This window comes from Pristiophorus japonicus, chromosome 8 (assembly GCF_044704955.1).
Source record: "Pristiophorus japonicus isolate sPriJap1 chromosome 8, sPriJap1.hap1, whole genome shotgun sequence".
In the NCBI taxonomy this organism is placed as follows: Eukaryota; Metazoa; Chordata; class Chondrichthyes; family Pristiophoridae; genus Pristiophorus; species Pristiophorus japonicus.
The window spans coordinates 159,217,732-159,237,064 of record NC_091984.1 but is presented as its reverse complement, the minus strand read 5'-3'; the positions used below and the strand labels follow the sequence as shown (position 1 = coordinate 159,237,064).

Sequence of the window (19,333 nt, the reverse complement as noted above, 5' to 3'; positions counted from 1 at the left end):
TGACACAGCCTCGGAGTGTTACTCTGAGGGTGACACACTGTCGGAGTGTTACTCTGAGGGTGACACACTGTTGGAGTGTTATTCTGAGGATGACACACTGTCGGAGTGTTACTCTGAGGGTGACACACTGTCGGAATGTTACTCTGAGGGTGACACACTGTCTGAGTGTTACTCTGAGGATGACACACTGTCGGAGTGTTACTCTGAGGATGACACACTGTCGGAGTGTTACTCTGAGGATGACACACTGTCGGAGTGTTACTCTGAGGATGACACACTGTCGGAGTGTTACTCTGAGGATGATACACTGTCGGAGTGTTACTCTGAGGGTGACACAGCCTCGGAGTGTTACTCTGAGGATGATACACTGTCGGAGTGTTACTCTGAGGATGACACACTGTCGGAGTGTTACTCTGAGGGTGACACACTGTCGGATTGTTACTCTGAGGGTGACACACTGTCGGAGTGTTACTCTGAGGGTGATACACTGTCGGAGTGTTACTCTGAGGGTGACACACTGTCGGAATGTTACTCTGAGGGTGACACACTGTCGGAATGTTACTCTGAGGATGACACACTGTCGGAGTGTTACTCTGAGGGTGACACACTGTCGGAGTGTTACTCTGAGGGTGACACACTGTCGGAGTGTTACTCTGAGGGTGACACACTGTCGGAGTGTTACTCTGAGGGTGACACACTGTTGGATTGTTACTCTGAGGGTGACACAGCCTCGGAGTGTTACTCTGAGGGTGACACACTGTCGGAGTGTTAATCTGAGGGTGACACACTGTTGGAGTGTTATTCTGAGGATGACACACTGTCGGAGTGTTACTCTGAGGGTGACACACTGTCGGAATGTTACTCTGAGGGTGACACACTGTCTGAGTGTTACTCTGAGGATGACACACTGTCGGAGTGTTACTCTGAGGATGACACACTGTCGGAGTGTTACTCTGAGGATGACACACTGTCGGAGTGTTACTCTGAGGATGACACACTGTCGGAGTGTTACTCTGAGGATGATACACTGTCGGAGTGTTACTCTGAGGGTGACACACTGTCGGAATGTTACTCTGAGGGTGACACTCTGGAGCTGGTTTCTGTTCCTTGCTCCGTCCCTGTTTATGAAGCCCCGAGCCCCACGTGCTTTTTCACTGCATTGTGTTGTCTTATCATAAGCGGTCCCTCGAACGAGGATGACTTGCTTCCGCATGAGTTCACAGATGTTTTGATGAAGGACCCGATGTTCCAGTCCTGAACTCCAATTGAGGGGGTGGAAGATGTCTGTGCGTGGATTTTTTTAATGTGGGGTGACCGTTGCACACCAGCCACCACACGGGCTTGACAGAACCAGGTCTTGGTCCAGTGGCAAGGATTAACCAAGACTAACTGGAGACCTGCCCTGCTGCACAGGCCGAGCGCACACACGTATTGCAGTGTGGGCTGGCCTGTGCTGCCCCTGGGCCCTCGCCTCTTCTGGGCCCCGAGCCCTCATTTGCTTATGAATCTATAGCTTTGTTGGCAGAGCCAAGTGGTCTCTGTACCACTGAAGCTGTTGAGGATACCATTGGGGTAGCATACAGCTCTTTCATCTCTAGTTTCTGGGTTTGATTCACGCCCGGTCCCAGAGGATGGCTCACCCTGCCAACCATAAGGATTCAGTTGTGGGCACCGCACCTGAGGAAGGGTATCTTGTCCTTGGAGAGGTTGCAGCAAGTTAGAGATGTATATTTTTAAGCACGGAAAGGGAGGTTGCACCTCTAACTTTTTCCAGTTCTGACGGAGGGCCACAGACCTGAAACGTTCACTCTGTGTTTCTCTCTCCACAGACACTGCCCGACCCGCGGTGTATTTCCAGCAATTTCAGCTTTTAATTTCAGATTTCCAGCATCCGCAGAATTTTGCTTTCGGAACAGAAATGTTCAAGCTTATTATAACTTGGAGAAAATAATCCTACAAGCAAAACAAACTGAGTACCTCAGCTGTAACAATACTATGGCCCATTAGCTTTACAAAGAAACGTCAGGTGCATGGTATCTGTAAAATAGGCAACCAGAATGTGGGCTATCCCAAGACCAATGTCACAGTGCGAACAATCAATTCACAATTCAGTCCTGGAGTTAAAAGGGGAGAGAATGCCATTAAGGTGCATCTATTTTGAAAGTTTCACACTGCATTTCTCCTTCACACAGTTGAGAGAATCGGATTTAGAGGAACAGAGGGACCTTGGCGTGCGAGTCCACAGATCCCTGCAGGTAGCACGCCGGGGAGCTGGGTGTTTACGACAATCCGGCGGTTTGATGGAGTTTGGTTTCCGGACCTCACTCCGCCCCTATTTACCAAGCCCCAAGCCCCGGGTTTCGGAACAGAACTACCTTGTGTTGTGGTGTGAGAGCAGCATGGCGTACAGAGCCGACCAAGTGCCGATGAACCCTCCTGCTTACCCGTACCAGGAGCCGAAGGAGGATGGGCAGATGCTGGCGACCACCGTGGTTCCCGATGTGCTGCCGGTCCGCGACCACTTGCCCTGGTCCATCTTCAACTTCGCCTTCATGAACTTCTGCTGCCTGGGCTTCCTGGCGCTGGTCTTCTCGGTCAAAGTGAGTGGAGGGCGGGGAGAGGGAGGGACGTGAGAGAGTGGGTGGTGGGGGGGGGGGGAGAGGGGGAGGGTGAGAGAGTGGGGGGGGAGGGGAGGGGAGGGTGAGAGAGTTGGGGGGGGGAGGGTGAGAGAGTGTGAGGGGTGAGAGTTGGGGAGTGGGGGGATGAGAGAGTGTGAGGGGTGAGAGTTGGGGAGTGGGGGGGTGGGTGGTGAGAGAGTGTGAGGGGTGAGAGTTGGGGAGTGGGGGGGTGGGTGGTGAGAGAGTGTGAGAGGTGAGAGTTGGGGAGTGGGGGGGTGGGTGGTGAGAGAGTGTGAAGGGTGAGAGTTGGGGAGTGGGGGGGTGGGTGGTGAGAGAGTGTGAGGGGTGAGAGTTGGGGAGAGGGTGGGTGGGTGAGAGAGTGTGAGGATGAGAGGGGGGGGGTGGGTGTGAGGGGTGAGAGTTGGGGAGAGGGTGGGTGGGTGAGAGAGGGTGAGGGGTGAGGGGTAATATGCACATAGATTGGGTTAACCAAACTGGAAGCAATACGGTGGAGGAGGATTTCCTGGAGTGCATAAGGGATGGTTTTTAGACCAATATGTCGAGGAACCAACTAGGGGGGAGGCCATCTTAGACTGGGTGTTGTGTAATGAGAGAGGATTAATTAGCAATCTCGTTGTGCGAGGCCCCTTGGGGAAGAGTGACCATAATATGGTGGAATTCTGCATTAGGATGGAGAATGAAACAGTTAATTCAGAGACCATGGTCCAGAACTTAAAGATGGGTAACTTTGAAGGTATGAGGCGTGAATTGGCTAGGATAGATTGGCGAATGATACTGAAGGGGTTGACTGTGGATGGGCAATGGCAGACATTTAGAGACCGCATGGATGAACTACAACAATTGTACATTCCTGTCTGGCGTAAAAATAAAAAAGGGAAGGTGGCTCAACCGTGGCTATCAAGGGAAATCAGGGATAGCATTAAAGCCAAGGAAGTGGCATACAAATTGGCCAGAAATAGCAGCGAACCCGGGGACTGGGAGAAATTTAGAACTCAGCAGAGGGGGACAAAGGGTTTGATTAGGGCAGGGAAAATGGAGTACGAGAAGAAGCTTGCAGGGAACATTAAGATGGATTGCAAAAGTTTCTATAGATATGTAAAGAGAAAAAGGTTAGTAAAGACAAACGTAGGTCCCCTGCAGTCAGAATCAGGGGAAGTCATAACGGGGAACAAAGAAATGGCGGACCAATTGAACAAGTACTTTGGTTCGGTATTCACCTGAGGAGGACACAAACAACCATCCAGATATAAAAGGGGCCGGAGGGTCTAGTAAGGAGGAGGAACTGAGGGAAATCCTTATTAGTCGGGAAATTGTGTTGGGGAAATTGATGGGATTGAAGGCCGATAAATCCCCAGGGCCTGATGGACTGCATCCTAGAGTACTTAAGGAGGTGGCCTTGGAAATAGTGGATGCATTGACAGTCATTTTCCAACATTCCATTGACTCTGGATCAGTTCCTATGGAGTGGAGGGTAGCCAATGTAACCCCACTTTTAAAAAAAGGAGGGAGAGAGAAAACAGGGAATTATAGACCGGTCAGCCTGACATCGGTAGTGGGTAAAATGATGGAATCAATTATTAAGGATGTCATAGCAGTGCATTTGGAAAGAGTTAATATGATAGGTCCAAGTCAGCATGGATTTGTGAAAGGGAAATCATGCTTGACAAATCTTCTGGAATTTTTTGAGGATGTTTCCAGTAGAGTGGACAAGGGAGAACCAGTTGATGTGGTATATTTGGACTTTCAGAAGGCTTTCGACAAAGTCCCACACAGGAGATTAATGTGCAAAGTTAAAGCACATGGGATTGGGGGTAGTGTGCTGACATGGATTGAGAACTGGTTGTCAGACAGGAAGCAAAGAGTAGGAGTAAATGGGGACTTTTCAGAATGGCAGGCAGTGACTAGTGGGGTACCGCAAGGTTCTGTGCTGGGGCCCCAGCTGTTTATACTGTACATTAATGATTTAGACGAGGAGATTAAATGTAGTATCTCCAAATTTGCGGATGACACTAAGTTGGGTGGCAGTGTGAGCTGCGAGGAGGATGCTATGAGGCTGCAGAGCGACTTGGATAGGTTAGGTGAGTGGGCAAATGCATGGCAGATGAAGTATAATGTGGATAAATGTGAGGTTATCCACTTTGGTGGTAAAAACAGAGAGACAGACTATTATCTGAATGGTGACAGATTAGGAAAAGGGGAGGTGCAAAGAGACCTGGGTATCATGGTACATCAGTCATTGAAGGTTGGCATGCAGGTACAGTAGCCGGTTAAGAAAGCAAATGACATGTTGGCCTTCATAGCGAGGGGATTTGAGTACAGGGGCAGGGAGGTGTTGCTACAATTGTACAGGGCCTTGGTGAGGCCACACCTGGAGTATTGTGTACAGTTTTGGTCTCCTAACCTGAGGAAGGACATTCTTGCTCTTGAGGGAGTGCAGCGAAGGTTCACCAGACTGATTCCCGGGATGGCGGGACTGACCTATCAAGAAAGAATGGATCAACTGGGCTTGTATTCACTGGAGTTCAGAAGAATGAGAGGGGACTTCATAGAAACGTTTAAAATTCTGACGGGGTTAGACAGGTTAGATGCAGGAAGAATGTTCCCAATGTTGGGGAAGTCCAGAACCAGGGGACACAGTCTAAGGATAAGGGGGAAGCCATTTAGGACTGAGATGAGGAGGAATTTCTTCACCCAGAGAGTGGTGAACCTGTGGAATTCTCTACCACAGAAAGTTGTTGAGGCCAATTCACTAAATATATTCAAAAAGGAGTTAGATGAGGTCCTTACTACTAGGGGAATCAAGGGGTATGGTGAGAAAGCAGGAATGGGGTACTGAAGTTGCATGTTCAGCCATGAACTCATTGAATGGCGGTGCAGGCTAGAAGGGCCGAATGGCCTACTCCTGCACCTATTTTCTATGTTTCTATGTTTCTATTTGAGAGTTGGGGAGTGGGGGGATGAGAGAGTGTGAGGGGTGAGAGTTGGGGAGAGGGGGGGTGGGTGAGAGAGTGTGAGGGGTGAGAGTTGGGGAGTGGAGGGGTGAGAGAGTGTGAGAGGTGAGAGTTGGGGAGTGGGGGAGCGTGAGAGAGTGTGAGGGGTGAGAGTTGGGGAGAGGGGGGGTGGGTGAGAGAGTGTGAGGGGTGAGAGTTGGGGAGAGGGGGGGTGGGTGAGAGAGTGTGAGGGGTGAGAGTTGGGGAGAGGGGGGGTGGGTGAGAGAGTGTGAGGGGTGAGAGTTGGGGAGAGGGGGGGGGGGTGAGAGAGTGTGAGGGGTGTGAGTTGGGGAGAGGGGGGGTGAATGAGAGAGTGTGAGGGGTGAGAGTTGGGGAGAGGGGGGGGTGGGTGAGAGAGTGTGAGGGGTGAGAGTTGGGGAGAGGGGGGGTGGGTGAGAGAGTGTGAGGGGTGTGAGTTGGGGAGAGGGGGGTGGGTGAGAGAGTGTGAGGGGTGAGAGTTGGGGGGTGAGAGAGTGGGGAGGGGGACAGAGTGGACGGATTGGGAACTTCCAAACTGCTCTGGAAAATATTCTGAATGCCGCCCATGCCGCCCGACCTCGCTTTCCTTAACCCTAGTCCTACGTATTCAGTTATTGTTATGGGCATTGTAGACAAATGACCAAGAACTCCTGATTTTATAATCGTGTTTTGAAATGTATTTGTAAATATTGCTTACTGTAGAATAGAGCTTAGTTACATTGCAACACATACACCAAACTGAAAAACAGGTTTTAGGACATTATCTGAAAATAGTACCAAGACAATTGTCAGGTTGTTATAGGTAAAGCTCCTTGCGCAGCAATGATACATTAGCAATGATAGATCAGGGTCTATACGCTGTAGACTGTCTTTCTCCACGGCCCTCAACTGAAATGCTTCCAAATGGTCAGCACTCGGGTTACGCCTCATCCTGTTCGGGATAAATGTGCGTGTTGAAACACCTGAGTTGTTGAAAGTTGGTTGCGAGAACTATGTTTGGATGCTTCACTGAACAAGTTGCCACGCTCCAGAGTAAGGTAACCACAGACTGCTTCTCGTGGTACTCTGGCTCACAATCTCCCCTCACTTCTAATGTCTGTATTATCAGCACTCTCCTCTCGGTTGTTGAAGATGTACTCCTCGGGTAATGAGCTCCTCAGCCTGCCCCGATAGTTTGCCAAACTTTCAAGCTCTGAATGCAACTGCTTCTGTGGTTACTTGCTCAACAAACTTTACAAATGCTTCACTCAGCTTTGGAGATGCATCATGAGGCAAAGGTCTTATCTCTGCATACAGTGCCCCATTTCTTCAATCGTGCTTTTAAACTTTGGCTAGTTGCGTCGAATCTCCTGTTGTGCACCCCTACTTCAGAATCTGAAAAACAATTGCTTCTTCACATGTGACTTCCCCAGGCATCCTTCTTCTCTTCTGTAGTCTTTGCTCTGGAAAGAACTCGTGGATGGCAGTAATGTGTTTGTGACTCCGTTTCTCAAGTCCCTGTGTTGCCCTATCCATAAAATCAGTAACTGATCCAGACTGCCCAGCACCAAGTGATGTGCTTTTAATAACTGTTCGGAGATATTTGGTAACGGTGTTGTTAATGTAAAGTTCCGTGGATAAATAAATAAATAAATGCTGTTTCATATATTTCATATATTTGGAGTGCATCTTTGTGAGATCCAGCTTTTGCTCACAAGTCAGCGATCCCATTGAACAGAGAACAAAGTGAGGCTGCAGGAACGATCCAGTTGCATCACTAATCACAAGATTTAATCATAGAATCATAGAAATTTACAGCATGGAATGAGGCCATTTTAGCCCATCGTGTCCGCGCCAGCCAACCAAGAGCTACCCAGCCTAATCCCACTTTCCAGCTCTGGGTCCATAGCCCTGTAGTTTACGGCACTTCAAGTGCACAGCCAAGCACTTCTTAAATGTGGTGAGTGTTTCTGCCTCTACCACCCTTTCAGGCAGTGAGTTCTAGACCCTACCACCTCTGGATGAAGACATTTCCCCTCAAATCCCCTCTAAACCTCCCCCCAATTACTTTAAACCTACACCCCCTGATTGTTGATCACCCTATCCACTCCATCTCATTTTTAATGTTTAATATATGGCTATAACAGCAGACATCAATCTGTCCTGGGGATTGAGTGTTTAGCCAAGTTGGAAACCTCCGCTGGATATTCCTGGCATATTTTCTGCTTCATCTGTTGCTTTGGTGATGCATTGAGTTATGTCCAAGCCTTTTCCCCCCAGTATTTTGTTCAAACAGTGGAAGGAAGTCTCCCCCCTGGGGAATCTGTATAGTTGAATACAGCTGGCAACTTATCTGGGATGTCTGTGTTCACACACACCGAGGTGACATTGGTCCCTCAGTGAAATATCTTGCGCTGTGTCGGGCTGTGCAGACAACATGTCAGCATGCTGCCCTTCACCTCCCACAGTCTCAATTCATCATCAGCCTGCCTGGGTGAGGCGGGCCACCATTGACTTTGAGATTAATGTCAATGAACAACCATGCCCTTCACTCCCTGATGTGTGCCAGTTGACTTTTCCTCACTGCTTTGTCCAAATGTCTCTTCGACAATTTATCCTATTTGCTGAGCAGTCTGAGCAATTCCCACAACTTCCTATGGTCAGCAATGAACCATCCGGAGCTCACAGCTTCTGCTGTCCTTCCCTGCAGGCTCCCCGAGTACCAATCCATTTTATAACCTCACCCTTCCTCTCCATTACCTGTCTGCTATTCGTAATCTTGTCTCTTCTCGTTTGTTTTTCATCTGAAAACAATATTTGTTTGAATGTCTTTGTGGTTTGAACTTTGACTGTAATGCTCTGCACAATAACGGTGGCGATTCCTGTTCCCCTGCTGTATGCCAAATGCACTGTGCAGCAGGGTGCATTTGCGGACTTACTGTATGATAACCGACAACGTTCAGAACCATATTTTTCTTTTAAATACTTTTTTGGATGCGAATTACAAAAGCCTTCTCGTTTTCTTTTGGTCTGACAAAAAATATCAGCGTCTTTTAGCGTCTGTTTATCCGTTCTTCCTTCAGGTATCTCAGCTCCAGTGTCTGTCCGCTAATTTGTGGCTTCTACCTGGGCGCTCTCTGTGATTGTATCTTGTCCTCTTTTGAGTGCGCTTGTGATTTGATGCATTGAAGTATTCATGGTGCTCCTACAGACCCACAGACCCACCCGGCAAATTCTCCCATTGTCCAGGCAGCTCAATCCGCCCTTGCGAGTGTCAGAGCCCCGGGGAGTGAGGGGGGCAGAGCCCGGGGAGTGAGGGGGGCAGAGCCCGGGGAGTGAGGGGGGCAGAGCCCGGGGAGTGAGGGGGGCAGAGCCCGGGGGAGTGAGGGGGGCAGAGCCCGGGGAGTGAGGGGGGCAGAGCCCGGGGAGTGAGGGGGGCAGAGCCCGGGGAGTGAGGGGGGCAGAGCCCGGGGAGTGAGGGGGGCAGAGCCCGGGGAGTGAGGGGGGCAGAGCCCGGGGAGTGAGGGGGGCAGAGCCCGGGGAGTGAGGGGGGCAGAGCCCGGGGAGTGAGGGGGGCAGAGCCCGGGGAGTGAGGGGGGCAGAGCCCGGGGAGTGAGGGGGGCAGAGCCCGGGGAGTGAGGGGGGCAGAGCCCGGGGAGTGAGGGGGGCAGAGCCCGGGGAGTGAGGGGGGCAGAGCCCGGGGAGTGAGGGGGGCAGAGCCCGGGGAGTGAGGGGGGCAGAGCCCGGGGAGTGAGGGGGGCAGAGCCCGGGGAGTGAGGGGGGCAGAGCCCGGGGAGTGAGGGGGGCAGAGCCCGGGGAGTGAGGGGGGCAGAGCCCGGGGAGTGAGGGGGGCAGAGCCCGGGGAGTGAGGGGGGCAGAGCCCGGGGAGTGAGGGGGGCAGAGCCCGGGGAGTGATGGGGGCAGAGCCCGGGGAGTGATGGGGGCAGAGCCCGGGGAGTGAGGGGGGCAGAGCCCGGGGAGCGAGGGGGGCGCACAGAGCGTGGGGAGCGAGGGGGGCAGAGCCCGGGGAGCGAGGGGGGGAACAGAGCGTGGGGAGCGAGGGGGGGAACAGAGCGTGGGGAGCGAGGGGGGGGAACAGAGCGTGGGGAGCGAGGGGGGGAACAGAGCGTGGGGAGCGAGGGGGGGAACAGAGCGTGGGGAGCGAGGGGGGGGAACAGAGCGTGGGGAGCGAGGGGGGGGAACAGAGCGTGGGGAGGGAGCGGGATGAGGCCCGGGGAGGGAGCCCAGGGAGGGAGCGGGAGGGGGCCTGGAGAGGGAGCCCAGGGAGGGGGCCCAGGGAGGGAGTGGGACGGGGCCCGGGGAAGGGGCCTGGAGAGGGAGCCCGGGGAGGGGGCCCGGGGAGGGAGCGGGACGGGGCCCGGGGAGGGGGCCTGGAGAGGAAGCCCCGGGAGGGAGCGGGACGGGGCCTGGGGAGGGGGCCCGGGGAGGGAGCGGGACCGGGCCCGGGGAGGGGGCCTGGAGAGGAAGCCCCGGGAGGGGGCCCAGGGAGGGAGTGGGACGGGGCCCGGGGAAGGGGCCTGGAGAGGGAGCCCGGGGAGGGGGCCCGGGGAGGGAGCGGGACGGGGCCCGGGGAGTGGGCCTGGAGAGGGAGCGGGACGGGGCCCAGGGAGGGAGCGGGACGGGGCCCGGGGAGGGGGCCTGGAGAGGAAGCCCCGGGAGGGGGCCCGGGGAGGGAGCGGGACGGGGCCCGGGGAGGGGGCCTGGAGAGGAAGCCCCGGGAGGGGGCCTGGGGAGGGAGCGGGACGGGGCCTGGGGAGGGGGCCCGGGGAGGGAGCGGGATGGGGCCCGGGGAGGGGGCCCGGGGAGGGAGCGGGACGGGGCCCGGGGAGGGGGCCTGGAGAGGGAGCGGGACGGGGCCCGGGGAGGGGGCCCGGGGAGGGAGCGGGACGGGGCCCGGGGAGGGGGCCTGGAGAGGAAGCCCCGGGAGGGGGCCTGGGGAGGGAGCGGGACGGGGCCTGAGGAGGGAGCCCAGGGAGGGAGCGGGATGGGGCCCGGGGAGGGAGCGGGATGGAGCCCGGGAAGGAGCGGGAGGGAGCCCGGGGAGGGAGCCCGGAGAGGGAGCGGAAAGGAGCCCGGGGAGGGAGCGGGATGGGACCCAGGGAGGGAGACGGGGGAGGGAGCGGGAAGGAGCCCGGGAAGGGAGAAGGGGTATGTGACTGACAGGAGAGTCTGCAGCAATGGGAACCTACTGGGGCCGGTAACGACCACTGCCGTCCCGCCCAAACCTTCCGTGAGGACACAGACCCGTGATACCCCGGGTCTACTCTGCTGTGGGTAATAATGGTAGCAACTTGCTGGGCAATCTCTGCCATCTTGGATATATTTTGAGACAGTCCCTTACACTGGAAACTGTTACAGACTGAATACATGTCACCAACAAGCTGAGATATTGGGCCGGATCAGCGGTGAACGAGCGGCACTAACCTCCGCCCACGGGCTGTTTGTGGCTTGTGCTGGAAATTTATGGTATTTAGAGTTCAGCACAGCGCCCTCTACAGGGGATCTGGGACTCCTCAACCAATCAGATTGAAGAATCCTCACCTGCCATGCAGGCAGTGTGAGGTAGAATATTTATTTCAATGTTATATCATGTCCAGGAAGCAAACTAAAGAGAATAAAAACATGGGATGAAGAGAGAGAGATAAAATTCTGGATAAAATTTAGATTTTAGCTAGGCTTTTGTTAAGGTCCCACATGGCAGACTGGTCACAAAAGTAAAAGCCCATGGGATTCAGGGCAAAGTGGCACGTTGGATCCAAAATTGGCTGAGAGGCAGGAAGCAAAGGGTAATGATTGAATGGTATATTTATGACTGGATGGCTGTTTCCAGTGGGGTTCCGCAGGGCTCAGTGCTGGGTCCCTTGCTTTTTGTGGTATATATCAATGATTTAGACTTGAATGTACGGGGTAGGATTAAGAAGTTTGCAGATGATACTAAAATTGTATGTGTGGTTGATTATGAAGAAAGCTGTAGACTGCAGGAAGATATCAATGAACTGGTCAGGTTGGCAGAAAAGTGGCAAATGGAATTCAAACCAAAATATTAGGTAATGCATTTGGGGAGGGCTAACAAGATAAGGGAATACACATTAAATGGTAGTACATTAAATGAGAAGTGTAGAGGAACAAAGGGACCTTTGAGAGATGTCCACAGATCCCTGAAGGTAGCAGGCCAGGTAGATAAGGTGGTTAAGAAGGCATACGGAATACTTGCCTTTATTAGCCGAGGCATAGAATACAAGATCAGGGAGGTTATGCTTGAACTGTATAAAACACTGGTTAGGCCACAGCTAGAGTACTGCATGCAGTTCTGGTCACCACATTACAGGAAAGATATGATTGCACTAGCGAGGGTACAGAGGAGATTTACGAGAATGTTGCCTGGACTGGAGAATCTTAGCTATAAGGAAAGATTGGATAGGCTGGGGTTGTTATCTTTGGAACAGAGGAGGTTGAGGGGAGACCTTATTGAGGTATATAAAATTATGAGGATAAAGTGGATAGGAAGGACATATTTTCCTTAGCAGCGGGGTGAACAACCAGGGGGCATAGATTTAAAATAATTGGTAGGAGGTTTAGAGGAGATATATGGGGACATTTCTTCACCCAGAGGGTGATGGGGGTCTGGAACTCACTGCCTGAAAAGGTGATAGAGACAGAAACCCTCACCACATTTAAAGGAGGCTGACAGGAGACCTTATTGAGGTGTATAAAATTATGAGGGGCCTAGATAGAGTGGATAGGAAGGACCTATTTCACTTAGCAGAGGGGTCAACAACCAGGGGGCATAGATTTAAAGTAATTGATACCATAACCTACAGGGCTGCGTACCAAGAGCTAGGCAGTGGGATTAGGCTGGATAGCACTTTGTTGGCCAGTGCGGACATGATCGGCCGAAATGGCCTCCTTCCATGCTGTAAATTTCTATGATTCTATAATTCTATGATAAAAGATGCAAAGAAAAATTAAAAAAATGTATTTACATTTTTAACTTTTTAAAATCTTCAACAATAATTAAAATCTGAAGTATTGACACTCCACACTTGTAAAATAAATTGTCTGTGCCAGAGAGGTCGTTTGGTAGTAATTGAGCCTTAGGAAGCTGTTAAAAATTCACTTATTCTTGAATGCATTGTCCCAAATGTTTTCTGGTGTGTTTAGCGGCTAATTACCATAATTTCACGCCATTCGTGGTTTTAATGCCAAATCTCTTGGAGAGCTACCAGTGCAGCGAAGCTTGTGGAGAATCAGGGCAATTGGACAGCAACTTCCTGATTTCTGTGATCAGCCATGCACATGTGGAGGCCAGATGTTGTTGCTGTCCGATTTACTCCATAATAATGGTGAAAGTTGATAACTTCACTGTTATTCCTACTGCAAAATCCTGGCCCTTGAGTACACGTAATCAACACACTGTTACAGATTGAGTACATGTATCCTACAAATGATTACAGACTAGGTACATGTAACCAACAAAGTGTTACAGATTAAGGGTCTGGACCAGGGTCCGGACCGGGGTCAAGCAGGTCTGCGTCATCGCCCCAACCCTCTTCTCAATCTTCCTCGCTGCCATGCTCCACCTCACAGTTGATAAGCTCCCCGCTGGAGTGGAACCAAATTACAGAACCAGTGGGAAGCTGTTCAATCTCCAGGCCAGGTCCAAGACCACTCCGTCGTCGAGCTAAAGTACGCAGACGACGCCTGCGTCTGTGTACACACAGAGGCTGAACTCCAGGACATAGTCGACGTATTTACCGAGGCGTATGAAAGCATGGGCCTTACGTTAAACATTAGTAGGACAAAGGTCCTCCACCAGCCTGTCCTCACCGCACGGCACTGCCCCCCAAACATCAAGATGCATGGGGCGTGGCCCTGGACAACGTGGACCACTTCCCCTATCTCGGGAGCCTCCTATCAACAAGAGCAGGCATTGATGATGAGATCCAACACTGCCTCCAGTGCGCCAGTGCAGCCTTTTGCCACCTGAGGAAAAGAGTGTTTGAAGATCAGTCCCTCAAAACTGCCACCAAGCTCATGGTCTACAGGGCCGTAGTAATACCCGTCCTCCTGTATGGCTCAGAGATGTGGACCATGTACAGTAGACACCTCAAGTCGATGGAGAAATACCACCAGCGATGTCTCCGCAAGATCCTGCAAATCCCCTGGGAGGACAGGTGCACAAACATTAGCGTCCTCGTCCAGGCCATCATCCCCAGCATTGAAGCACTGACCACACTTGATCAGCTCCGCTGGGCAGGCCACATGGTTCGCATGCCAGACACAAGACTCCCAAAGCAAGCGCTCTACTCGGAACTCGTCCACAGCAAACAAGCCAAAGGCGGGCAGAGGAAACGTTACAAGGACACCCTCAAAGCCTCCCTGATAAAGTGCAACATCCCCACTGACACCTGGGAGTCCCTGGCCATAGACAGCCCTAAGTGGAGGAAGTGTATTCGGGAGGACGCTGAGCTCCTCGAGTATCGTCGCTGAGAGCATGCAGAAACCAAGCGCAGGCAGCGGAAAGAGCGTGAGGCAAACCAGGCTCACCCTTTCCCTCAACGACTATCTGTCCCACCTGTGACAGAGACTGTGGCTCTCGTATTGGACTGTTCAGCCACCTAAGAACCCATGCTAAGAGTGGAAGCAAGTCTTTCTCGATTCCAAGGGGCTGCCTATGATGACAGATTGAGTACATGGAATATAGAGATGTTTCCACTTGTGGGAGAGACTGAAACTATGGGCAATAAATATAATGAGTCACCAAAATAAGGCATTGAGTGGAAACTTCTTAGCTCAGAGAGTGGGTAGAATGTGGAATTTTCTACCACATTGAGTCATTGAGGTGAATAAGGTAGATGCATTTAAGCGGAAGCTACAAAAGTACATTTGGATGCTGCCGGTGTTAGCTGGAGAGGTGGGAGGAGGCTTGTGTGAAATATGAAGGCCAGCATAGACAGGTTGGGCCGAATGGCCTGATTCTGTGCTTTTAATTCCATGTAACCAGAGGAATTGCTAGTGTCTAAAGGAGATGTAGGTGAGACATTATTGGTCTGAGAATAAATGTCCCAGGTAGCCAAGTCTTACCACAAAGGATTCCAGCTAAGTCTTTATTCCTATAGTTCTCATCTGCAATAAACCTAATACAGGTTAAGATTTAGCTTTTCAGATTACTTGAAGTTTTTTTGGGTTTCACTGAATGAGTGAAACATAAGAACATAAGAAATAGGAGCAGAAGTCGGCCATTCGGCCCCTCGAGCCTGCTCCGCCATTCAATCAGATCATGGCTGATCTTCGTCCTCAACTCCACTTTCCTGCATTGTCCCCATATCCCTTGATTTCCCTCGAGTCCAAAAATCTATCGATCTCAGCCTTAAATATACTCAATGACGGAACATCCACAGCTCTCTGGGGCAGAGAATGCCAAAGATTCACCACCCTCTGAGTGAAGAAATTCCTCCTCATCTCCATCCTAAATGGCCAACCCCTTATCCTGAGACTGTGACCCCTGGTTCTAGACTCTCCAGTCAGGGGAAACAACCTCTCAGCCTCTACCCTGTCAATCCCCCTCAGAATCTTGTATGTTTCAATGAGACCACCTTTCATTCTTCTAAACTCCAGAGAGTATTGGCCCATTCTACACAATCTCTCATCATAAGACAGCCCTTTCATCCCAGGAATCAATCTAGTTTTATTCTACATTTTATGTTATATTCTATATTTTCTTGGCAAAATAGTCAGTAATCTCACTCAACTGCCATAGTGGCTCCCTATCAGTTGGTCTTCTCCTGGAATCTCCCACTTAAATTGAAGTGTAGGACTGGGATATCGCTGATCTTGTTTGAAGGAGCTGCAGAAATCCCACTGTTGCTGTGGGAAGGAATCACCAAGTTTAGGAAGCCAGAACACAATAAGAGTTGCTTCCTGATGTTGTCAGGGGTTTGTGAAAACTGCTGGTTCTACACCAGTACAGTCATCATAGGCAGTGCCTCGGAATCGAGGAAGACTTGCTTCCACTCTTAAAATGAATCCTTAGGTGTCTGAACAGTCCAATATGAGAACGACAGTCCCAGTCACAGGTGGGATAGATAGTCGTTGAGGGAAAGGGAGGGTGGGACAGGTTTGCCGCATGCTCTTTCCGCTGCCTGCTGAATATCTCTGTGTAATCTGTACCAAGGAGCCTCCGACATTAACACACCATCATGTCACCTCCATGATTTTTAAATGGATGCTTTTGCTGATAAATTCACTTGCATTACCACTATCATATTTTTGAAGGCTTTGGATCACTGTAAACACTTACCGATGGGAAAAAACGGATTCTCCTTTTATGGTGGTGACTGAAATCTGTCCTCTGGATGTTTGAGAAGCAACTTTCTTCCTTCAGAAGATGTTTAAATGCATTTGTCTCTCTCTCAGTGTCAGTTTTTGTAAGAGAGAATCGTTGTGCAGTGACTTTCAGATCCGTGGGATGTCCCAAAGCATTTTACAACCAACAAATTACTGGTGACGTGTAGTAGCAGTCATGTATGCCAATACGTGGTAGCCAATTTATACAGCGAGATCCCAGAACAGTGATGAGATAAATGACCAATCTGTTTCAATGTTTTAGCTGACCAATAAATGTTGACCAGGACACAAGGAGAACTCCCTGCTCTACTTTCAGTTGTGCCATAGGATCTTTTCTATCCACCTGGAAGATGACATCTCTGGCAATACAGCACTCCATTAGCAGTCCTGCAAGTGTCTGATGTATTGGGCTCAAGTCCTGGAGTGGGGCCTGAACCCATGGTCTGATGACAGCTGTCAGCGCTTTCAATCATCCACGCTGACATTTACACCAGCATTCATTTTACTTTGAGTCATGTGGCATGAGACAATTCACCAATACAGAGTCCAGTCCACCTGCCAGACCGGACAGCTTCTAACATTATACTTACTATAACAGTAGGGGCCCCTCGAGCCTGCTCCGCCATTCGATAAGATCATGGCTGATCTGATCTTTGCCTCAATTCCACTTGCCTGCCTGCTCCCCATAACCCTTCACTGCCTTACCGTTCAATAATTTGTCTATCCCCATCTTAAATATATTCAATGACCGAGCCTCCACAGCTCTCTGGGGCAGAGAATTCCACAGATTCATGACCCTCTGAGAGAAGAAATTTCTCCTCATTTCTGTTTGAAATGGGCAACCCTTTATTCTGAAACTATATCCCCTAGTTCTAGATTCCACCACAAGGAGAAACATCCTCTCTGCATCGACCCTATCAAGCTACCTCAGAATCATACACCTTTCAATAAGATCACCTCTCATTCTTCTAAACTCCAATGAGTATAGGCCTAACCTGCTCAACCTTTCTTCATAAGACAACCCCTTCATCTAAGGAATCAACTTAGTGAAGCTTCTCTGAACTGTCTCCAATGCAAGTATATCCCTCCTTAAATAAGGAGACCAAAACTGTATGCAGTTAATTATGTGATGCCTACTGATCTATAGTTTCCTGCTTTCTGTTTCTCAACTTTTTTAAATAGGGGTATTACATTTGCGGTTTTCCAATCTGCTGGGACCTCTCCAGAATCCAGGGAATTTTGATAGATTACAACCAATGCATCCACTATCTCTGCAACCATTTCTTTTAAGACCCTAGGATGCAGGCCATCAAGTCCAGGGGACTTGCCCACCTTTAGTCCCAGTAGTTTGCCTAGTACCTTTTTTCTAGTGATAGTGATTATTTTAAGTTCCCCCCCTCCCAATAGCCCCATGATTATCCACTATTGGGATGCTTTTAGTGTCTTCTACCGTGAAGGCCAAAACAAAATATTTGTTCAAAGTCTCCGCCATTTCCCTGTTCCCCATTATTAATTCCGCAGTTTCATCCTCTAAGGGACCAATGTTTAGTTTAGTTACTCTCTTCCTTTTTGTATACCTGTAGAAGCTCTTTCTATCTGTTTTTATATTTCTTGCTAGTTTATTCTCATAAACTATCTTCTCTCTCTTTATTATTTTTTTTGTCGTCCATTGCTGGTTTCTAAAAATTTCCCAATCCTCTGGCCTCCCACTATTCTTCGCAACATTGTATACCTTTATTTTCAATTTGATACTATCCTTTACTTCCTTAGTTAGCCATGGATGGTTCATCCTTCTCTCAGCATCTTTATTTCTCACTGGAATATATCTTTGCTGAGAATTATGAAATATCTCCTTAAATGTTTGTCACTGCTCATCTACCATCTTACCCTTTCATCGATTTTCCCAGTCCACTTTAACCAACTCTGTCTTTATGCCTTTGTTTAAGTCCAGGACGCTAGTTTGAGACCTAGCTTTCTCACCCTCAAACTGAATTTGAAATTCTACCATATTATGATCACTCTTCCCAAGAGGATCCTTTAGTGTGAGATCATTAATTAATCCAGTCTCATTACACATTACCAGATCTAAAATAGTCTGCTCCCTAGTTGGTTACACAACGTATTGTTCCAAGAAACCATCCCGAATACAGTCTATGAACTCTTCCTCCAGACTACCTTTACCAATTTGATTTGTCCAATCTATATGAAGATTAAAATCATCCATGTTTATTGCCGTAACTTTCTCACAAGCCTCCATTATTTCTTGATTTATACTCTCTGCTACAATGTAGCTACTGTTAAGAGGCCTATAGACTACTCCCACCAGTGACTTCTTTCCCTTATTATTGCTCATCTCCAGCCAAACTCATTTTACGTTTTGATCTTCTGAGCCAATATCATGAAAGCTTGAGATAGAGTAAATAAAAAGAAATTGTTTGCAATGGCTGAAGGGTCGATAATGAGAGAGCACAGATTTAAGGTGAGTGGCAAAAGAACTAGAGGCAACATGAGGAAAATCTTTTTTACACAACGAGTGGTTAGGATTTGGAATGCGTTACCTGATAGGGTGGTGGAAACAGATTCAATCGTAACCTTCCAAAGGAAATCTGATAAATACTTGAAGGAGAACAAATTGCGGGGATATGGGGAGAGAGTTGGGGAGTGGGACTGACTCGATTGCTTTTCAAAAGAGGCGGCACAGATGTGATGTATTTACACTTGTTTCCTTTTAGTCTAGGGATCGGAAAGTGGTGGGAGATGTAGAAGGAGCTCGGCACTATGCATCTACAGCCCGATCACTCAACATTGCAACCACGGTGCTGAGCATCCTTGTCTTCATAATCCTCATTGCAGCGGTGATCGTTCCCTACATAATGTTGATCAACGCATTGAGAAATCAACATCGCATGTACTGAAGTGAAGTGAAGTGATTACGGCAGTGCTTTATTGTCCATGGCTGCAGCTGTTTTGGGACCAAACTCTTTCAGCACCTTGCTGCACTGTCTGTCTCTTACTTCTTTTCTATCTCTAATGTCTATGTAGTGAAGACATGTTTAACGTAATTGCCTCGCAGCGATACTGATATCTTCTGTAAAACTTGGGCAAGGTGTGGCCTTGATTTATATGAATAAAACAACCGATAACAAGTTTGGGGAGTCCTGTATTTTACTGGCAATCTTCATTATTTCGGCTGCAAAATCTTCCAAGAGGCAGTGCAAGAACCGCGTACTTGCATCCACATTGCATAGAACGGGCTCTTAGTAAATTGCACGGTGAAGTGCTATTGTTCCATGGCAGTGGTACACTTTGTTCCACTCTGGGAAACAGTAACTTGTAGAATGTCAATCAGTTTCACAGGGCTGAGGATCTTTAAGAATC

General features: G+C 49.8%; 1 protein-coding gene across 1 annotated transcript; it reads left to right on the top strand.

Annotated features, from left to right (window-relative positions):
• Positions 1-2,285: 2,285 nt before the first annotated feature.
• LOC139268203 (dispanin subfamily A member 2b-like) lies at positions 2,286-19,118 on the top strand. Its single transcript, XM_070886253.1, has 2 exons — positions 2,286-2,600; positions 18,688-19,118. Exons 1-2 carry the CDS (start codon positions 2,301-2,303, stop codon positions 18,868-18,870), a joined length of 483 nt encoding a protein of 160 aa, XP_070742354.1. The 5' UTR covers positions 2,286-2,300; the 3' UTR covers positions 18,871-19,118.
• The last annotated feature ends 215 nt before the right edge of the window (positions 19,119-19,333 follow it).